Genomic DNA, 18,955 nt, shown 5'->3' on the forward strand with positions numbered 1-18,955 from the left:
CTAACACATGGCTCATGGTTAATTATGTGAAGCTCAGAAAAGGTAGTTAAAATATGTCAGACATCTTTCTAATAAATCGTTGTTGTCTGTCTGGGATTTTTCATGTGTACCTGGAGGATATTTCTCTTCATGTTCAGAACATAAGTTAATAAATAAATATAGGATTTTTTCCTTAAGCTCAAGTCATTCTACTTAATACTGTGAAATCAGAGATGTTTTGTGCACAGGAAGCTTAAAAATGTTTTCAGAGGTATTTGAGCTTGTGTAGAAATAAACTAATTGCTTTTGGTAGAAGTGATATTGCTGTTGTAATGCACTGTCTTGTTTCTATATAGGTTTAATGATATCCATGTACCTATTCGTCTTGAATGTGTGAAATTTGCAAGTCACTGCCTTATGAACCATCCCGACCTAGCAAAAGACTTAACAGGTACCAGATTTATTATAGCATTTAAATGCATTTTTAAGTATGCTGGAAGAGTCAGGCAAGTTAGTTGTAATCCTGAGTAACATTGTTAAATGTTGTGCAGGATGTAATTAAGGTTGGAGTTCTAAGTCTCAGAGTCCCTGCCTGCAGTGTTGCTTCTGGGGCTGAGGGGATTGTACATAAAAAACGCCTTAAGCAAAGAGATCATTCTCCCTCTCTTACAGTAGTTGCATTCCCAACTGCTGTTGAAATTAAGCATCATGGGAGCAGGCATACACAACCTGCCTAACTGCATGGTCGTGGCATTTATTAATTAGGGTGCAGAGTGGAGACTTCAATTCCCCAAAGATGAAATGTGAAAATACTATGCAGCAGCTGTCTAAAATATGAAAACGGTCCTCATAACTGTGACCACAACCATTGGTTCCCGCCCCTTCAGATCAAACACAGCCTGTATTTCAAGACTCCTGTAGGAAGAAGGCAACTAGCACAGAAGCATTTAGTATTTGTTGCTCCTGATGTCTTAATGAAAAAAGTGTAATTCAAGAGGATTGGTTGGTTTGGGCTTTTTCCCCTTAAAGTGTACGTAGAGACACTGTCTCCCCCTGATCAATAAACTCTTACTTCCTGTAATTTTCTGGAGATAATACCTTTGTCCATTTGCTTTAAGGAGGGAATTTAAAGGAATTTAAAGGGCTGTTAAGTGTGTGGGATTGCTGTCCTGCTTTCTGAGCGTTTGTCAAGTTAGACATAAATATAGGCAGGCTAGAGTCATCCCCATAGTTCTTGGTATTATTAAATCAGCTATTAAAAAAAAAAATTCTGGACCTTTCTTTAATGGAATGGTGAAGATATTTCCTTTTTGATTATCAGAATTGTACTTTCAAGGATTTTTTTTTTTTTCTTTTTAACATTGCAGAAAGACTTTGTGCCCCCTCTAATGGTATCCTCTGGGAAATGTAATTTTGCTTGCCCCTCCTCTTTTTCCCCACAGCACTTACCAATGTCAAATTGTTGAAAAATTTCTCTGACTCACTGATGCTTGAGACAAGAATTGTTTTGTGCAATGACATTGTTCTTTGTTTTTATTATGTGTTCCTGTGGAACAAAACTGTTTTTAAAAAAAAGTCTTATTTGGATTTCAAATTTCATAACCTCCATTAGTGCAAAGCTTCATTTCTTGATGTTGTCTTTCAGTGCTTGTTCTGATTACCAGAAATGTTAATGGCTGATATTTCAGATGAGACTTGAAAATTTTCAGTGGTCACTGAACAGTAATAAGAGAACAGCAACCTTTGGTTATTTCATTCAGCGTAAACTTTGAATTTTCAGTGTTACTTCGTGTTCTCAGTGTTTCACTGGTGTATGCTGTGTACAGTGATTTTAATAACTTTTGTGTGCGTTTTCCTACCTGTTTGTGCTTTGAAATTAACCTAAAAAGATAAATGAACTTGGCCATTTTATTTGTCAGCTTTCTAAAACAGCAATAGGTAGCTAACCTGTTTGACACTTATAAACAGAAATGCTAGTGTTGGTGGTATCAGATTATTGATGCCTCCAAATAAGTAGCAATGGGCCAAAATAGTCTAGAAAAACCTGAGTTAAACTGGATAAACTAGGATGTGTCTAAATAAGCATTATAGCTTGGTCTAAGAGCATGCTTTTGAAGTATGTCTCTTGATTTGTGCCTGCTTACAATGCTTACATGGCTCACGCTGTGGAGTGTTCCTGGAGCATGTGAACTAGTTTCTTTTTGGATAATACAGAAGTTGTGATCAGGAGTGCAATTAATGTGTTCCAGCAGCCAAAGGGGATCGAGTCTGTAGGAAGAGAGTAGCCTCTAGCCTGAAGTAAGACTTGAAGTATGTACACTGTGGTCATCGAGTTCTCAGCACTGTTCTGCTCTACTCTGCAGCTCCAATTCTTTTAGGCTATGTCTACATTAGCACCTATTATAGCTAAACTATTATAAGAACTAATAAAAATAAAAATGTAACCCCAGAACTCTTATTTTCATAATGCCAGGAGTATAGATATTTGATATTCTAAGCAAATATAAAGTCTTACTGACATTCCAGTTAATCTTGGTTGGTTTCTTGCTGTTGATGCTCAAAACAGTAGAAAATAATGGGTTTTGCTTCTGTCAATTGACTATTGTCTAGAGAAAGAAAAGTAGCTGAAGTTGTATACTTATAATGAAATACTTATTCAATTTTTTTTCAGAATATCTTAAAGTAAGGTCACATGATCCTGAAGAGGCCATAAGGCATGATGTTATAGTATCCATAGTTACTGCTGCTAAAAAAGATCTTTTGCTTGTCAATGATCACCTGCTTAATTTTGTCAGAGAACGAACACTGGACAAGCGGGTAAGACATAATTAGTACTAATAATGGCTGTGCGTTATATTTCTAGCCTATAATTTAGCTTTTTAAAAAACAGTGCTTCTAAAAAATGCTGAACTAATTTTAAAATGACGAATGAAAACCAATATAATGCAAAATATTTTGAAGCAGTCAGTTTAATGAGGCATCTTTTGCCCCTGACTGGAATGCCACATTTTTCATTGTTGTAATTTTATTTAAGATAGTTTAATTTAAAAAATATGCAAGCACAGCAGTGTTGTTCCAGTTGTCTAGTTTTAGTAAAATTTGTAAGTAAAATGAAACTCTTGTAAAACATTCTAACATTTTTCATATGAAATTTTGCAAGCAGATTTCAAAATGTATCGTAGATGACTAAAATATGTTCCACCATCAGAGGTGGCTAGTTTACCTGCTTTTAGTTAGATTATTGGAAGACTGCAAATTAGTGTAGTAGCTTTCAAATTTGAAATTTAGTTTAGTTATGCTTCGTTATTTGATAAAATTTGAGGTTTGCTGCTTATGTTAAAGCATGATAAACAGAACTGTAGATGGCAAACTTAAAATTATCACCTGATTTTTTTTTTTTTTTTTTTTTTTCCCCGTTTGGTGACATGCTTTCTCCTGTTGCACCCATAATACAATCACAAATACTCAGTATCAAATATCAGAAGGAATGTTGGCTTAATTTGTAACAACTCTAAATTCAAGAGATATACTTGCATAGTAGTTACTGATGTTGAAAGGTTTAGCATAACAGGGGTGATGCAATATATATCCTAATGAGAAAGTGTTGTACTTAGAACTCAATTTTTAACCTTTTTTTTTGTAAATTATTTTATTTTGGTGTAGAGGAGGAAATATCTACCAGGAAATTTTGCAGTATTTTTAGTTTAGAGTTTTGAACTGCTAAACTGGGTACTATTTCTTTTTTTCAAGTGGAGAGTGAGGAAGGAAGCTATGATGGGTCTTGCACAGATATACAAGAAATATTCGTTACAATCAGAAGCAGGAAAAGAAGCTGCAAAACAGATATCATGGATAAAAGATAAACTTCTGCATATATATTATCAAAACAGTATTGATGACCGGTAAGTCAGTCGTGAAAGAGAGGTGACCCTGTGGATAAGTGTGGTAACTTATTATGCAGTTTTGTTTTTTGTTTGTACTTATGTACTGACAAGAAGGAGGAGTCTTGATAACGCTGTATGTTTTGATCTGGTATATAATCTTATACAGCTGCCAAATGTTTTTTGTTGTCTCTCTCTTTTTTTTTTTTTTTTTTTTTTTTTTTTTTTTGTTGTTGTTGTTGTTCTTTAAGGCCAGAAGTGATTTTAATGGATGAGAAAGGTTGGAATATTTCAGAAATTTAGGTGTGGTTCAGCACTACTTCAGTAAAGGAGATTTTTGTTTATATTTCAGTAGCTTTCTAATTTTTATGTTAAAATTCAGTAAGTAAAATTGCTTTAATGATCTTGCTTTAGATTTGCACATTGTTCCTGTATGCCTTAAAGATAAGGCTAGTACATGTAGATGGTTAAGGCATCTCACTCTGCAGAAGGTCAGTTTTTCTATATTATAACAGGCATGAATTAGAGCCTTGTCTTGGTTTTGTGGTGAAAGCAGTGCATCTGTCATACCAGCTATAGCCTTGTATGTGGCTGTTCATATTGAAAAATAGATGGTTGCACATGGGGAAGAAGTTTGGGAACCAGTCCACCTTGACTAATCAAGTCTGTCCTGGTGGCTTTGGAAATGGACCTTTGGCCTTCACAGCATGATCAGGTACAAAAGGCATTGCAAACCCATACAAGTCTTTTCAAAAACTCACGACCTCAAAAAGTCATCTTCAAAATAAGCAATTATTTCATGGTACCATGGAAGTGGACAGAACTGTCTGGATCTCCAGATCCAGTCTTGCCCACTCACATTTTTCTTAATTATCAGGTTCTTTTTAAATTAGCTGGGTTTGGGTTTTGACCACCTGCTCCAAGTATGCATAAATATTTTCTTCTCTTTTCTAGCCTAAACATACATAATCAGGTTTTTTTACCTATTTATTCCATTCTGTTAATGACCTCAAATTGCAGAAGTCCTGGGCCTTCTTGGTATTTAAGATTGTACCATGGGCTTAGTTTTCCTTTTGTTTATTTTTCTTCAGTCTTTCCTAGGTAACTGGCAGACACAAACCTTTCTCTCCTCCTGTTTCCAAATAAGGAGCTTCCATGCAGAAGCTTTTAATAATTCCCTGTGAATGTACCCGCATTTTTATTGCGGAAGCAAAAGAAAAATGGTATGAACTAAGCTCTTGGGGAAGGAGCCAGGGAGGAGTGGAGGGAAGTCAGCTCCTTCTGACTAGCATCTGAATTCTTCTTCTGCATTTTATGACAATGTGTGGTATCATCAGCATATTTCTTTTTTTATTTTAGACCCATCAGTTTGGGTCAATTCATGAATTTACTCCAATACTGACCCATAATGAAATTCGCTGATAATTAGGAGACATCCTTCTCTATCAATATCAGATATATTAACCTAGACAGGAACCAAACGATTTTAATGTCATGTCTTACGTGCCCTACTGCTAACATTAACATTATGTCTTCTGTAACGACATATTTTTGTTTAGTTTATGCTGAGTTATATTGGAAGATACCTAACTTCACCTTTTATGGTTTTGAATAACCTTTATATGCAACAACTGGTCTTTAGATAGTTCTAAGAATTTTTGAGTTGATACTTTAGCAATTCAAGGCCATGTTCTTCCTTTACAGTTTAAGTTTCTTAATCCTGTCTTTCAGATTACTTGTTGAACGCATCTTTGCTCAGTACATGGTCCCTCACAACTTGGAAACAAATGAACGAATGAAATGTTTGTATTACCTTTATGCAACACTGGATTCAAATGCTGTGAAGTATGTGCCATTTTTGAGTTACTGAAAAATAAGTTTTAATACAAATATTATTGTTAATTAGTTTGAAATTGTTATGGGTAGCCTAGGCCAGTGGACAGAAGTAGTTTATGAACTATCAGAAAACAGAACGTAGCAACAGTATCTATTTTTCAAGTGGGATTTTGGGTAAAAAAAACCTTATAGGGTGTTTTCTAACAAGGTGTGGTACCTTTTAACCATAAAGAGCTAAAAAAAGTAGTGTCAGAGACCTGGAAAGAAACTTGAGTGTACGTCAGTCCTTTTATGTCTGAAAAGAGATAGCATAGATAGTAGCGTTGACTTAGCCCTACATCTTATCTGACAACTCAGTTAATATACTACTTGTTTTAGCAGCCGAGATGACTGAGGAGTGAGAAGGGATTACTTGTTTGTCTTCCCTCCTTCAGTATGCGTTTTACTTCTTGTTACATGCCTTCTCCAGCTTAAAATGGGTACATGTGCATAGATCTGGCTAGTAACAATACTTGCTGTCGTAATGTTCACAGTTTGATTGAATTTAGCTAGTTTTACTTCTTTTTTCATTTAATAGTACTCAGTCACTTGAAAATCAAATAGTTTTTTTTTTTTTTTGTTATGAGTGAGACTAGAAAAAGCTTTGTATATGAAAGAGTGGCTTAAAAAAACCCCAAAGCCTTCAAATACTACAGAAACTGATGTTTGAATCCCCTGTATTCCTTGTGTTACCTGCCTAAAGTTATTACAACTATAACAAACCAAGATTAAGAATCGTTTATCAAAAAGTTAGTGTTCTAGTAATTTTTAGTATAAGTTAAACTAAAATGCAGAAAGGATTCTTCTCAGTTCTTGTAATTTCAGGCAACAAATAACTTCTGAATTCTGCAGTTTTCATATGCAACAGTACTAATTTTAAAGACATGGTGTCTTCAGTTAGTTATATAGAAATTACTTTTACTTGTGGATTGTGGAAGTTTTTTAAATGAACTTGTGACTTTTAGAATTTATATGGCTTATTCTTCTTGGAAAGCATGGTAATTTTCAATTTCGTTTAATATTTCTAATGCATCTCTTGCAAGTCTAATCGTGTCCAGTTTTCACAAGTTATTTTTCCAGTAGCTGCTTTCTGTGTGCAAGAAAAACATTTTTATGATAAAAATCTTAAATATCTGCTTTAGTCTGCTTCTTGGAATGTTTTTAGAAGAGTGATTTCAGGCTTGTACAAATGGCTTCTTTATGAAACAGACATAATTTATTTCCTGCTTCTTTTAAAGGCAGTGTAGTTAAGCATCTGAACTGAAAGTTATTTCAAAATCTCACTTTGTTCCAGTCTAATATTACCAATTAAATTTTCCATATCATGCCATTAGGAGACATTCAGTCTTTGCTCACACAGCATTGAAAGTTCAGGGTTGATAAGCGCGTTTCTGAGTCTGAAGCAGGGAAGAATTTAAAGGTTCTTAACGAACATTTGTGATATTTATCTGAATAGATGATTTTGACAACTGTTTTTTTTTTTTTTACTTTTTTAGAGCATTGAATGAAATGTGGAAATGTCAAAATCTGCTACGACATCAAGTAAAGGATTTAGTTGACCTAATAAAACAACCCAAAGTGAGTTCAATTTATCCCACAATGAATGTCCAGTTTAACTTTATGCTATTTTAAAATTCCATTTGTTTGACTATCTCAAGCTTATTTTTAATGACAGAAAACATTGTGAAAATTAACTGATGTTCCATTAGACTACACTTACAGTAGGAAATGTGTATACATTTTGCTAGTAAAGTTGAAGAGAAAGGGGTGTTACAGAAATTTTTAAAAGATTTTGCCAGCCCTTTGATACTAAAATATTTCCTCCCAGTGTTTGGGTTACATCTTGCCAGGATTGTTCTGGCTCTTGAAAGAGGGAAAAACCAGCTTATTATTTTTGACTGCCAAATCAAGTAATTAATAAAAAGTACCTGTACACCCTAACTTTGTGTATGATTAGTGATGTTCAAGAAATCTTGTTTCTTTCCCTCTTGAAAACTTCTTAAATATTGTATTGGAGATACCAGACTACAGTTGAGATCTTCGTTTACAAATTTGCTCAGAAGGAAAGCAAAAAGCATTTATTGAGCATTTAGGATATTCTCATAAAGTAAAATTTAGATTTGTTTTTGTTACATATATATGCATGCTCATGCTTGGGGGGAAAAAAATTATAAGATGAAATGCTGGATATAATTTGGAATGTCATTAGGACTTGACTTGAATGCCCAAAGTTTAATCTGGTGCTTTTTTAACATAAATAATATATAATAGAAAGTGTTGCTGTACTCACATTCATATATATGTGCGTGTGTTATCTTTATTTTCTATATGTGTATATACTCATACACCACAGTAAATTTAATGAAGTTAAAATGTTAAAACACTGGAATATCCGTTTGCTGAAATTACCTGAAGAATGGGTAACTGTGTGGTTGGATTATCTAGTGTATCTGCTTAGAAATGCTACTGTCTTGCAGTCAGAGAAAGACTTACCAAATTAAAATGCATCATCCCTTATTATTATCCCTAGTCCTGATTGCAGTGAAATTTCTAATTTTGACTTAGTGCATTTAAAATGTTCTGTAATGTTGTATTAAATTCGAAGTGCAGCAATTGCTAGTACAATACTTCATTGGCTTTCAGTGACTGTATTGAAATATTTGTGATGTACTGTTTTATATTCTTTTGGTGTAGTTTAACCTGAATTAGTTTCTTGATATTTTCTGCTTTTCAGTTGAAAGTGAAATTTCAACTTTTCCTTTTGTTTCCAGGGAGATGTAATGAAAGTTCTTTCGCAAATGTAAAGTATCGAGTATGATATAGAATTAGATGTGTAGGTTTTGATAAATGCCAGCATAAGGGTCGCATTCAAAACAGTGTATGCTGTTGACATGTTTGCATTTGTCCATGTGGCTTTCATCTTGTCTTTCTCTATTAAGTGCTAATTCTCTACACTTGAATATCCTTTTGAGTAACAGGACTATGTGGGAGAATTCAGAGGGCTTCTGCTAGTCTGAGATGCTGTTGCAGGCAACAAAATGGTTTCAGGTCAGGGAATTTTACTTAATTTAGCTTATTGTCAATTGACATAAAGTTCTAAGTATTTATTCTGGTATTGAGAAATAAAAGACACAAACATTTGGAGAAACATCCTTCGGCTCCCCTTTGGACACCTCTCTTCCCAGCCCCCTGGTCTCCAGACCCCTCACTGCGGGCCCTGCTCCGTCTCTTCAGCGAGGTGATGGCAGCACAGGAGGTGGTGGTCAGGGTATGGTGGTTCCTTCCCTCGTGTTGCTCCTGGTTTCTTACTTGCTGCTCCAGCGTGGGTTCCTCCACCGGCCACAGTCCCTTTAGTGTCATTCTTTTTCCAGTGTCTCTTCTTTCAAGTGTGTTTTCCCAGAGGCACTATAGGTTCCTCTGGCTGAAGTTTTGTTGGGTTGGTTTATTTCTTGGGGGCTGGCACAGGGCAGTCCCTGACCTCCTCCTGCACAAGTCACCCCAGCAGCCCTTTGCTACCCCAAATCCTGCCCATTATGCCCAATGCAGATGCTTAGCTATTTTTAACAAAATGCTTATTTCTGTGATGGTCCTTGTGTGGTTGGGGGGGGTTTTGTTTTGTTTTGTGTTTGTTTGTCTCCAAATTGATAATTATTTAATATAATTAAATAATTTGTTTAAGATAAGAGTGCATTTACTGAAGGGGCATACAGACCAAGGCAGTAATAATCCATTACTAAAGATACCCCTTACCTATTCGGAGCTGTAGAAACTGTTTTCTTTCAGGAAACAAAACTGAAATTAACTAGTAACCTTTTAGAATTGGTGTTAACATATGTGTTTTTTCACTCTGGTCTAACTTCTCCACTTAATCATTATAGCTTTATTGTTGATTTGTTTTTCTGTAGATGTTGTCCCCGTGGCAAGTGTAGGCATTGTGAGAGCTCTCAGAGATGAAGAGGGATAGGATAAGAAGCAGTGTATAGAAGTTACTATAAGGAAACTTTAGTTAGGTAATAGGGGAAAAAAACTGCAGTAAGGATGGTGACATTTGGGAACAGGTATCCCAGACAAGTTGTGAAATCGTCATCCTTGTAAATATATAAAATGCAACTAGAAGAGGCCTGGAGCAAAACCCGATGTAAGTTGGCCCTTCTTTGAGTAGGCAGTTCAACCAGGTGATTTACATTTGTTGCTTCCAACCAACATTATTCTGCGATTGTAAATCTTTGACCTTTTCAGTCCATTGTTTTTTTTAATCTTAGAAAACCTTTCTGTCATTTAGTGATACTCTTCAGGCATTCTCTTTTTTTCCTCTTCAGACTTTCCACAGTGTAAATGCTATTGAGAAAGAAAATGTTAAGAAACTTCCTATTTCTGCTGATCATAATCTCCCCTAATCTGAGAGGGAATGGACATCTGAGTTGCCTTTAAAATTAGTTACTTTCCTGAAGAGAAACTGTGATTTATGCTTTTGTTCTTGTTTTTACCTACCGCAGTGGTATACAGTTAAATACATAAACTCGCTTGTTCAGATGTGGAAGAGTGGGTGAATGCTTGGTTGTCTGTTTTAGAGTATCAGCTTCATTTGCTGCAGATGCTTCCATATCATCAATTCAAGATAATGTAGGTAAAGGGACACAGTCAATCTTCTAAAATGTTTCTTGATCTTCTTCAATCTGTCATTATTCAGTGAAGTTATACTACTAGAAGTTAAAAGAATAGTTCTGACTTGGGTTATTTCATGTTTGGCTGAATGATTAGTAGTTTGCTCAACTTGAGGTCTGTTATAATAGGCTCTTTAGTCAGTACTTGAAGACTTAGCCAGGATTGGAAGACCAAACCAATCAGAACCAAAGAAAATCCACAGTACAGTTTCAAGTATTTTTCTTCTGAGTTGCAAGAGGTATGAATATGAAGATTCTGTTTCTGTTGACTACCATTATTTTGAATCCTGCAAACTAGATTTGATTTCTGTGGTTTTTTGATTTCTTTTTTTTTTTTTTTTAACCTTTCTTTTCTGAACATACTTGTTGGTCTGTGACAGCCAAAAGCCCTGAAAATGACAGCATTCTTACAACACTAAAAAGTAATGGAAAGTTCTGCAGAAATACTTAATGGCTAGAATTATGTGCCGAGTGTCCATGTTACAAGATAGGACATTCAATAAAAACATTGCTTGTCTTACTCTAATGCTATCTTTTTGTTATACTTCGATCTTTCCAAGGTTGCCACTATTCTCAAACATTACCAGATTTTGTTGATGCAAGTATATTAGAACTCAAAATCCGATTTTTGTTCGTAGTACCTAGTCAACCGCAGAACAGAAATTTACTCTGAAAAGTTGAAGGATACTCCTCCTGGAAATGGATGCTTCCATGTGCTAGTCAAGGTTATTGTAATAAATTGTAATTTTTGTTATCTCCAAAGCTGATACGGCTTGTTTGAATGTTATTTGAGATCTAAATGCAGATTTCATTAATAGAACGCAAAGAAATTAGATGTGCCTGAACAAGAATTTGACCTCTGTCTTAAAGTTTTTACAAGAACATGTTAGTGTCTTGCAGCACTACCTCTTAGCAGCTCTTTCCTGATACAAACCCAATGAAAAGGCCCACTGTAGGCCTTCATTTGCTTCATGTTAAGTACTTTGGTAAGAAGAGTTCTTTTTCTTCTAATATGAGGCTCCTTGAGTTGGTTTGACATCTTCTTGTTGGTAATTTTTAGGCTTGTCAGTGATCACTTTCGTCTTTTGTAAAGGGAGTGCTATAAAAGACAATTCTAGCAGTGATGGTGATTAAACACTGTTCCTTTTAAATTTAAATACTTTTCAGTGAAAGCTCGTAAGGTGTGGTTGTGTCCCTATTTAAATCTTTTCTCAGAGGAATATAATTTGATAGTTGTAGCCTGTAATTGGTACTATTTAAATGCATTTATGAACTTTTGCACACTTGGTAAGTTATGTCACTGAAGTTGGTCTGTCAGAAGTCAGTTGGCAAAAGAGCAGCTTCCTTGATGGTTTGGAAGCTGATGGGTCTGTATGCTTTTGACAACATAGCTGTAAGCTTGAATTTTCTTTCAGGTTTCCATCTTCATTTTACTTATGATGATTTCAGAGTTGTGTAGAAACACTTATTACACAGCAATGAAAGATCTTTCTTACGTCTTAGAACACTGTTCTGAAGATGGCTGGGAAGTTATCTGCACTGTACTGTTAAGCATTCCCTTTGTAATTTTTACAGATAATCTCTTAGTATTTCAGAAATCAGTATAATTCCATAAAATTTCCTGGTCAGTAGAACATGATTACAGCTAAAGGTGAGGAAAAAGTGTACTGGGAATTTGTTTGCCTTCAGTAGTAGGTGATATGTTGTAGAAACATCACTCACTTGTTAGAAATATAGTCTCCTAAAGAACATCTGCTTGCTGTGTAGTTTTACCCAGCTGTGAAATTTGTTGTATTTTTCCTTTCCTCTTCCCTTTACTGATGTCAGAACTAACTCTTAAGGTAGTATTTGCTTGTGGAATTTGAAATCCTGTACCAGAAGAATTACTGATAAAAGGAAAATAAATAAATCAGACAAAAAGGTCTGTTTTGTGTAACCTTTTGCTTGTAAGGTGCTGTTAGATGGCTTTATATCAGCAACAGTTTCACTGAATCAAAGCTTCACAGATATTCTGAAATGCAATTATGTTTTCTTTTTTTTTTTTTTTTTTCATTCTCATTGTCCCTATGTATTACTTTCACAATTACACTGCTATTGTCTGCCTTACCTGTTCAGCTGAACAGGGGTAGCGATTGTTGTCTTACTGACTTGCTCCATTCTTTACAATAAGGTGGGAACTACTATTGAGACTACTTAGAATCAATATCTGAATAAGAAGATAAAGTGAATTTAATGCTTGCTGTTCTTTTTATATTCAAAACCAAAGAGGCTTTAGATGGAAAACAGTTACAGAAATAACCCATTTGTCCCGCTCATAAGTTATATAGCAGATTGAAAAATAATAAAAATATTTTACATAAATATATGTGAGACAGAGTGATACTGTAGGCATGATCTACCTTTTACTTCCTGTAAGTGTCTAGCATTAACTTTGCAGTGGTGGTTTTGATTTCTAACACACTGATGTGCTAGCAAAATGGTTGCTGGCTTATTAATATGTTATGGAATTTTGCTCACTCAGTATTCTAGTGGAAATATAATGTAAAATTTTTAATCTTTTTTTCTTTTGTGACTTGCAGACAGATGCCAGCAGTAAAGCTATATTCTCAAAAGTGATGGTTATAACAAGTAAGTCAGCTGAAGAATTTACACTTTAAAAACTACAATTGAACTATATTGCTTTCTTGCCCTAAAGATCATTTGAGATAAGTTATAAAAAGTAGTTTTGTAACAGAGAAAACATACAGCAAATCATGGTAAACATGTTATTACAATATACTTTAAAGAATTAAGACATCTGTAAGCAGAATTACTTCCTTGCTGTAAATGGCTTCAGTCATGAAGGTTATCACATGACGCTTTGGTTGCATCTGTTGTGGACTAATTCAAAATCTAGATCATCTAGGGTGTTAATGTTAGCATTTATTATAGAATATATATTAACTGATGTTAACTAACCTACTAAGCTGTCTACTAACTTGGTTTTGAGGTGTTAGTATTGGAGGTGCTGTCGGGAGAACACAAAAGAGTTTGGGTTTCAGGAGCAGCGAAAACACTTTGAAAGCTGAAGAACCTCTATGTAACCTGGGCTCTTGGCAAAGAAACAAACACCAACCCCAGAGCAACTTTTCTTGTTCCCCCCAGCCCACCATGCCAATAGCAAACCATTACAAAGAAGAAAAAATTGCTTTAAAATTCTGAAATTTTGTTTTTAAATCAACCTTTTTAAAAAAATGCCGACTGTTCTGGAAAAAAAAAAATACTTAAGTGTATGTACATTTTTGAAATTTCCTTAAGTTTATATTGGAGAATTTGAGCAGTTTGTAATTCTTCTTATTTTTCTAGTTCTGGGCTGCATTTTTAAAAAAAAGAAAAGAAAGAATCAATACAACAAAAGATACACCTAGTAGAACTTGTTTTGAACTAACTATCCTGTAGTCCTATACCATTTTCTGTGTCAACTTTGCTTAACACCTCCTGTATTACAGCACAAAATATCTTAAATAATATACTAATAATTTGCCAATAAATTGACTTTCTATAATATGTAAATATAAAATTAATGTGTAATTTAAGAAATGCATTTTAAAAGCTGTTTTTTAAATGTTGGAGGCTTATGCTTAGGGAAGGGGTAATTTAGCAACAACACCTTTTAGATATTTTTCACATTTATTTTGGGTGGTCTATATGCAGAGCATATTTTTCTGCAGAGTACAGGCTTTGTCTTCTGAGATCAACTTCAGTTGTTACTATCAACAAGAACAACTAGACTTGCTTAAAAATGCATGTGAAGGGCAAGGAAAACAAATAGCCAGGGGAGGTCTGTTGCTACACAAATTTTTAGAAATTGGTGTCCTCATGGATACGTCTGTACATGTTAAGGTGTTTTGTGATTTGAGGTCTGTTTTTTGGTTCACCACCCCCCACCCCCCCTTGGTTAACTTAGACATGTAGAAATTTCTTGGTGTGACATTTCACATTTTTGTAATTTACAATACTGATACTTATTAAAATAAATAGTGATTTCTTTTGCTTATTTAAAGGAAACCTTCCTGATCCAGGGAAAGCTCAAGATTTCATGAAAAAGTTCACACAAGTTCTGGAAGACGATGAAAAAATAAGAAGTCAGTTAGAAATGCTTGTTAGCCCAACATGTTCTTGCAAACAGGCTGAAGGATGTGTGGTAAGAATTGCTCTTAAAATAAGTGAATATTTTTGGAACTGAATTGATTATAAATTTAATTGAAACTTATCTTGCAGAGGGAAATAACAAAGAAGTTGGGCAATCCAAAACAACCAACAAATCCTTTCCTGGAAATGATAAAGTTTCTTCTCGAGAGAATTGCTCCTGTGCACATCGATACTGAATCCATCAGGTATTTTTGTGTGTATGTTGTTGGCCGTAGATCACAGGGCTTGAAATCAGCATTTCTCACTTCACCTTTAAGCACAAGCAGTAATGGGTAGGGTGGGTGTGTTTTAAGGCCTGGTGACCTACAAGATTTTCTTCTGTTTCCCCTTGCTTAGGGGTTTTTGTGTCCTCATTCAGAATGTAGCCACAGAAACAATTGAGTTGTCATTCAGCACAGCTGGGACAACCTGTCAGTAAAAATGGATCTGTTGCTGATGGGCAAAGGTTGGTTCGTGACTGACTTACTATAAAAGAAATTTCTGTCCATGGCTGTTCACTGAAACTTTCCACCCAGAAAATTATCTCATAGTGACATAAACAGTAATTTAACCGAGGAAATAAAGATTATGGTGATGAAGCATGGAGACTTTAAGGAAGAAGAAGCCAGTGAAGTTATGGGAGGGGAAAAAAGTAATTGCTGAAATGGTTATCTAACAGCTGTATTTGTGAATACGTGGTACCTTATTAGAGACAACTAGTTTTAAATACTGCTAAATTTTTATCTGTTAATTCCAACAATACCAATTGACTTTTGAGTACTTTAGCTTCTCTGTTGTTGCCTGTCACATATGCAGTGTAATGGAGCCATTAAGATTTCATTTAAAGATCTGTTTCTGATCTTGGCTTATGTACAGCATGTAGCCAGATTTTTACTTGAAATTTACTTGAAATTTGAAGATAAGTTTTTCACATTCACTGAAGCAATATAAAGTATATTTAAAGTAATAGTTGCTCATGAGCTAAATTGTAATATTTATTTTGCAATCTACCTACTGTCTGAATGCCATACGGTATACAAGCAAAAAAGTAGTAAAAAGCACTTATTTCCAGTTTTGCCACAGAATTGGTATTCTCCCATGTTTGTAAAATTTCACTCACCTTCAGCTTCATTTTTGAGACTCAGACTTTTTGGTTTTTTTTAATCGATGGTCATTTTTGTCCAATTAGGGGCAGGGAGGAGGGAAAAAAAAAAACCTGTGAGTCTAGGAAATCTGACTGGGAGGTCTCCCACTTGGTTTGCTACCAGTTGGGGTTTTTAAAATTTATTTTTGGTGGGTGGTTTTGGTTTGGGATTTTTTTTTTTTTTTTAATAAATATAATTTACAGGCTACACTGACGGAATATTCTGAATATTGTTCAGTTATTAATAGGGAAGCTGCCTACATCACTCACTAATAGGATCATTTGGGTAATTACCATTTCCTAGGGTACAGTGTAAGAAAAAACCAAGCATTACTGTGAAAGTGAAATACGCAGGAGCTAGGTCTTTTAGACTTTTCATCAGCCCTTAGCACAGCTGTTTAATGTTTGTTTCTTTCTTTGTTTCTTTGGGTTTTTTTCACTCTTGGTTATAGACTAAACATTGTGAACAGTTATTTTCCATCAATTATTAAGAGTCCATAGCAGCGAGTAACCTCACCATAATTCTTACCTGAATCTGTTGCTTGTAATGCTCAAATTGTTTTCTTAGTTTGGTCATCCTTCCAGAGTAATTAGTATACAGTTTTTAATTCATGATGGATAAACATTTTTTAACTTAATGCCTCATAAGTTTTGATTTAGATAGCATATGAGGCCAATCATCATGTATGTAGTTGAATTATTTTTTTTACTACAAGCTTATCTTTTATGTTTTAAATAAATTCCTTTAATAAGATTATATCTTAAACTTATGAAAACCATCATACACAGTGGAATTGTAGTAAATACAAGGCCATATTTTGTTTTCCTCTTCAGTGCCCTAATCAAGCAAGTAAACAAGTCCATAGATGGAACAGCTGATGATGAAGATGAGGGTGTACCTACTGACCAGGCAATCAGAGCAGGTCTTGAATTGCTTAAGGCAAGTATACTCCTGGTGATCAGTGAGCATCTGAAAGTTTCCGAAGCAGCTTTGTTAAAATAAAATTTTAATTAGCACAGAGTATATTTAGTTGTAAGCATGTGGTGGCTATCTAGAAGAATACTGGTTTGGTTTTTGTTCTCTATGCTCATCTTGCGTGGCACATAAGTAAGGTTATTTTATACATAATATAGGTTTTTTTCTGGAAGAGTAGTTGCATGTGCGATATCAGCAGCTCAGTTTTAATTATTAGAGTGTGAATTCAGCAGTTTGTGAATATAGTTATAGGACTCTTGGAACTGTACTTGCATGTCAGAACAATACTGTGGTTCCCCTGAGGTCCTCAACTATGTGTAATCTTTGGACTCATTTAACATAGCAAAACCCCTCAAGATGCATTTCAGGGGACATTGAACAAAATTTCTTACTCTGTTCTCCCTTTTTCATAAGAGGAAAAAGGCTGGTCATCGTGTTATTTACAAATACAGCTAAAAGCATGAAACTTTTTAAATTCAACTACATAGGGCTTTTTGTTTCACTTAGTCTCTCTCAAAGACTTTAGGCTAAAAGTAGTGTCAGCTTTTCCTGTTTTGGCACAGAAAGGTACTTGTGCCGTAGTTCCACCTCAGTTGTGTGATGGTATTGGGAGTACTCCAGCTGTGGGTTTACTTCAGAGGCCTCAGAATGTCAAGGACTCCTGTACTGAAGTTTTCAGAATAACTATGATCAACTAAGGGCCTGATAGATTCACCTGAGAGCATCTGACCGTAACCAGATATGCACGTTGTTGTGGTTCCAGCTCAGAGGGCAACTGAGCACCATGCAGCTGCTCACTCTTCCCTTCTCCTCCAGTGCTGGGAAGGAGAAAATAAGCAAAGGTTTGGTATTCAAGATAAGGACAGGGAGGGATGAATCACCCATTTAGTCATGGGAAGAGAGAGACTCATTAGGGGAAGAAAAAAAGAATATAAATTTAATACAGACACTAACAACAACACTACTTAACAGACAGAGTAGGACAGTGAGAAGCATTACTACACCTTGAAAACCCCTTCCCCACCCCCCTCTTCTTCTCAGGCTTAGCTTTATTCCCAGTATTTCTACCTCCTCCTCCCAGCGTCGCAGGGACACAGGGAAGGGGGGAGCAGTTGGTGCTGTTGCTTCTCCCATCTCGGAGCAGGGGAGCTCCTGGAACTTCTTTCCCCTACTCCAGCATGGTCCCCCTCTCACAGGAGACAGTCCTCCACAAGTTTTCTCCTGAGTCCCTCCCACAGGCCACAGCGTTTCCCTAGGTGCTCTGGCATGGGACACCAACTTTCTCTGACTTGAGTCCCTCCCATGGGCTGCAGCCCTTTGAGCTGCTCTGGTGTGGGACACCCCCGCATGCTGCAATCCTCCCAGCGCCCAGCTACAACAGTGGGGGCTGCTTCTTCCCACAGGATCCCTGCCTCATTTGGATGGAGTCACCAGAGGAAGTATGGGCCCCTCCCCACACCTCCTGTCAGCATCTGTTCCACTGCAGACCTCCATGGGTGGTGGGGGGGAGTGGCCCTGTTGTCTCACCACAGGATACAGGGGGTGGATCTCTGCTCCGGCACACCTCCCCCCCACTTTCCTCCTTCGTTCTTCCACTGACCTTGGTGTTCACATAGGTGTTGCAGCTCCTCCTTACAGCTCCGACTTCTCCTCCCAGGTCCCCTTCTTAAATACATAATCACATAGGCGCATCTAATTGGCTCAGACCTGGTGCAGAGGTGGGGCCAACTTGGAGCCAGGGGAGCATTGAGAAGCTTCTCAGAGGGGGCCACCGCTGTAGTCCCCTCCCCTCCTACCAAAACCCCCACCACTCACTCAAACCCAGAACACACATTTAGATAAAAATGCACAAAGCCAGTAGAACAAAAATGAATCTGAGTAAGAATATATCATGTCATGAAGGTCTATATATTTGAAAGAAGGCTTCCAGGTCAGTACTTAAATATGGATATGAACTAACATGACACATTTAAGGAAGAGGAGTAAGATTGCCCTGAAGAAAGTGGTCTGTACATCATGAGAAGAACCCAGAAAGGACAAGTGTAGGAGTCCATTAAAGGGGATGCCACACAGTGAAGTGGGAAGGAAGGTAACTTGGTGAAAACAGAAAACTGCATGTGAAGAAGTCCCTAGATTTTGAGGATTGTTTCTTTGCTACGGGTCACACTATTATATTGAAAGAAGCTAATAATCAACAGTCACTTGAAGAGAAGGCAAACTTTCAGTGAGGATCAAATGAGGATTTTTAATTTTTTTTTTTATTTTA

The 18,955-nt window shown here is 36.1% G+C and overlaps 1 protein-coding gene across 4 annotated transcripts in view; it reads left to right on the forward strand.

The window, feature by feature from the left end:
- Positions 1-18,955, forward strand: part of PDS5B (PDS5 cohesin associated factor B) — a 118,534-nt gene that overhangs the window by 50,194 nt on the left and 49,385 nt on the right. For all 4 annotated transcript variants that reach the window (XM_032982832.2, XM_032982831.2, XM_032982833.2 and 1 more), the window contains exons 10-18: positions 336-430; positions 2,651-2,796; positions 3,730-3,881; positions 5,592-5,705; positions 7,232-7,313; positions 12,979-13,027; positions 14,443-14,582; positions 14,660-14,775; positions 16,548-16,653. In XM_032982832.2, coding sequence (XP_032838723.1) covers positions 336-430; positions 2,651-2,796; positions 3,730-3,881; positions 5,592-5,705; positions 7,232-7,313; positions 12,979-13,027; positions 14,443-14,582; positions 14,660-14,775; positions 16,548-16,653 — 1,000 coding nt within the window. The remainder of the gene's footprint in view (positions 1-335; positions 431-2,650; positions 2,797-3,729; positions 3,882-5,591; positions 5,706-7,231; positions 7,314-12,978; positions 13,028-14,442; positions 14,583-14,659; positions 14,776-16,547; positions 16,654-18,955) is intronic.

The sequence above is a fragment of the Tyto alba genome, unplaced genomic scaffold (genome assembly GCF_018691265.1).
Source record: "Tyto alba isolate M040663 unplaced genomic scaffold, T.alba_DEE_v4.0 Super-Scaffold_2, whole genome shotgun sequence".
Classification (NCBI taxonomy): Eukaryota; Metazoa; Chordata; class Aves; order Strigiformes; family Tytonidae; genus Tyto; species Tyto alba.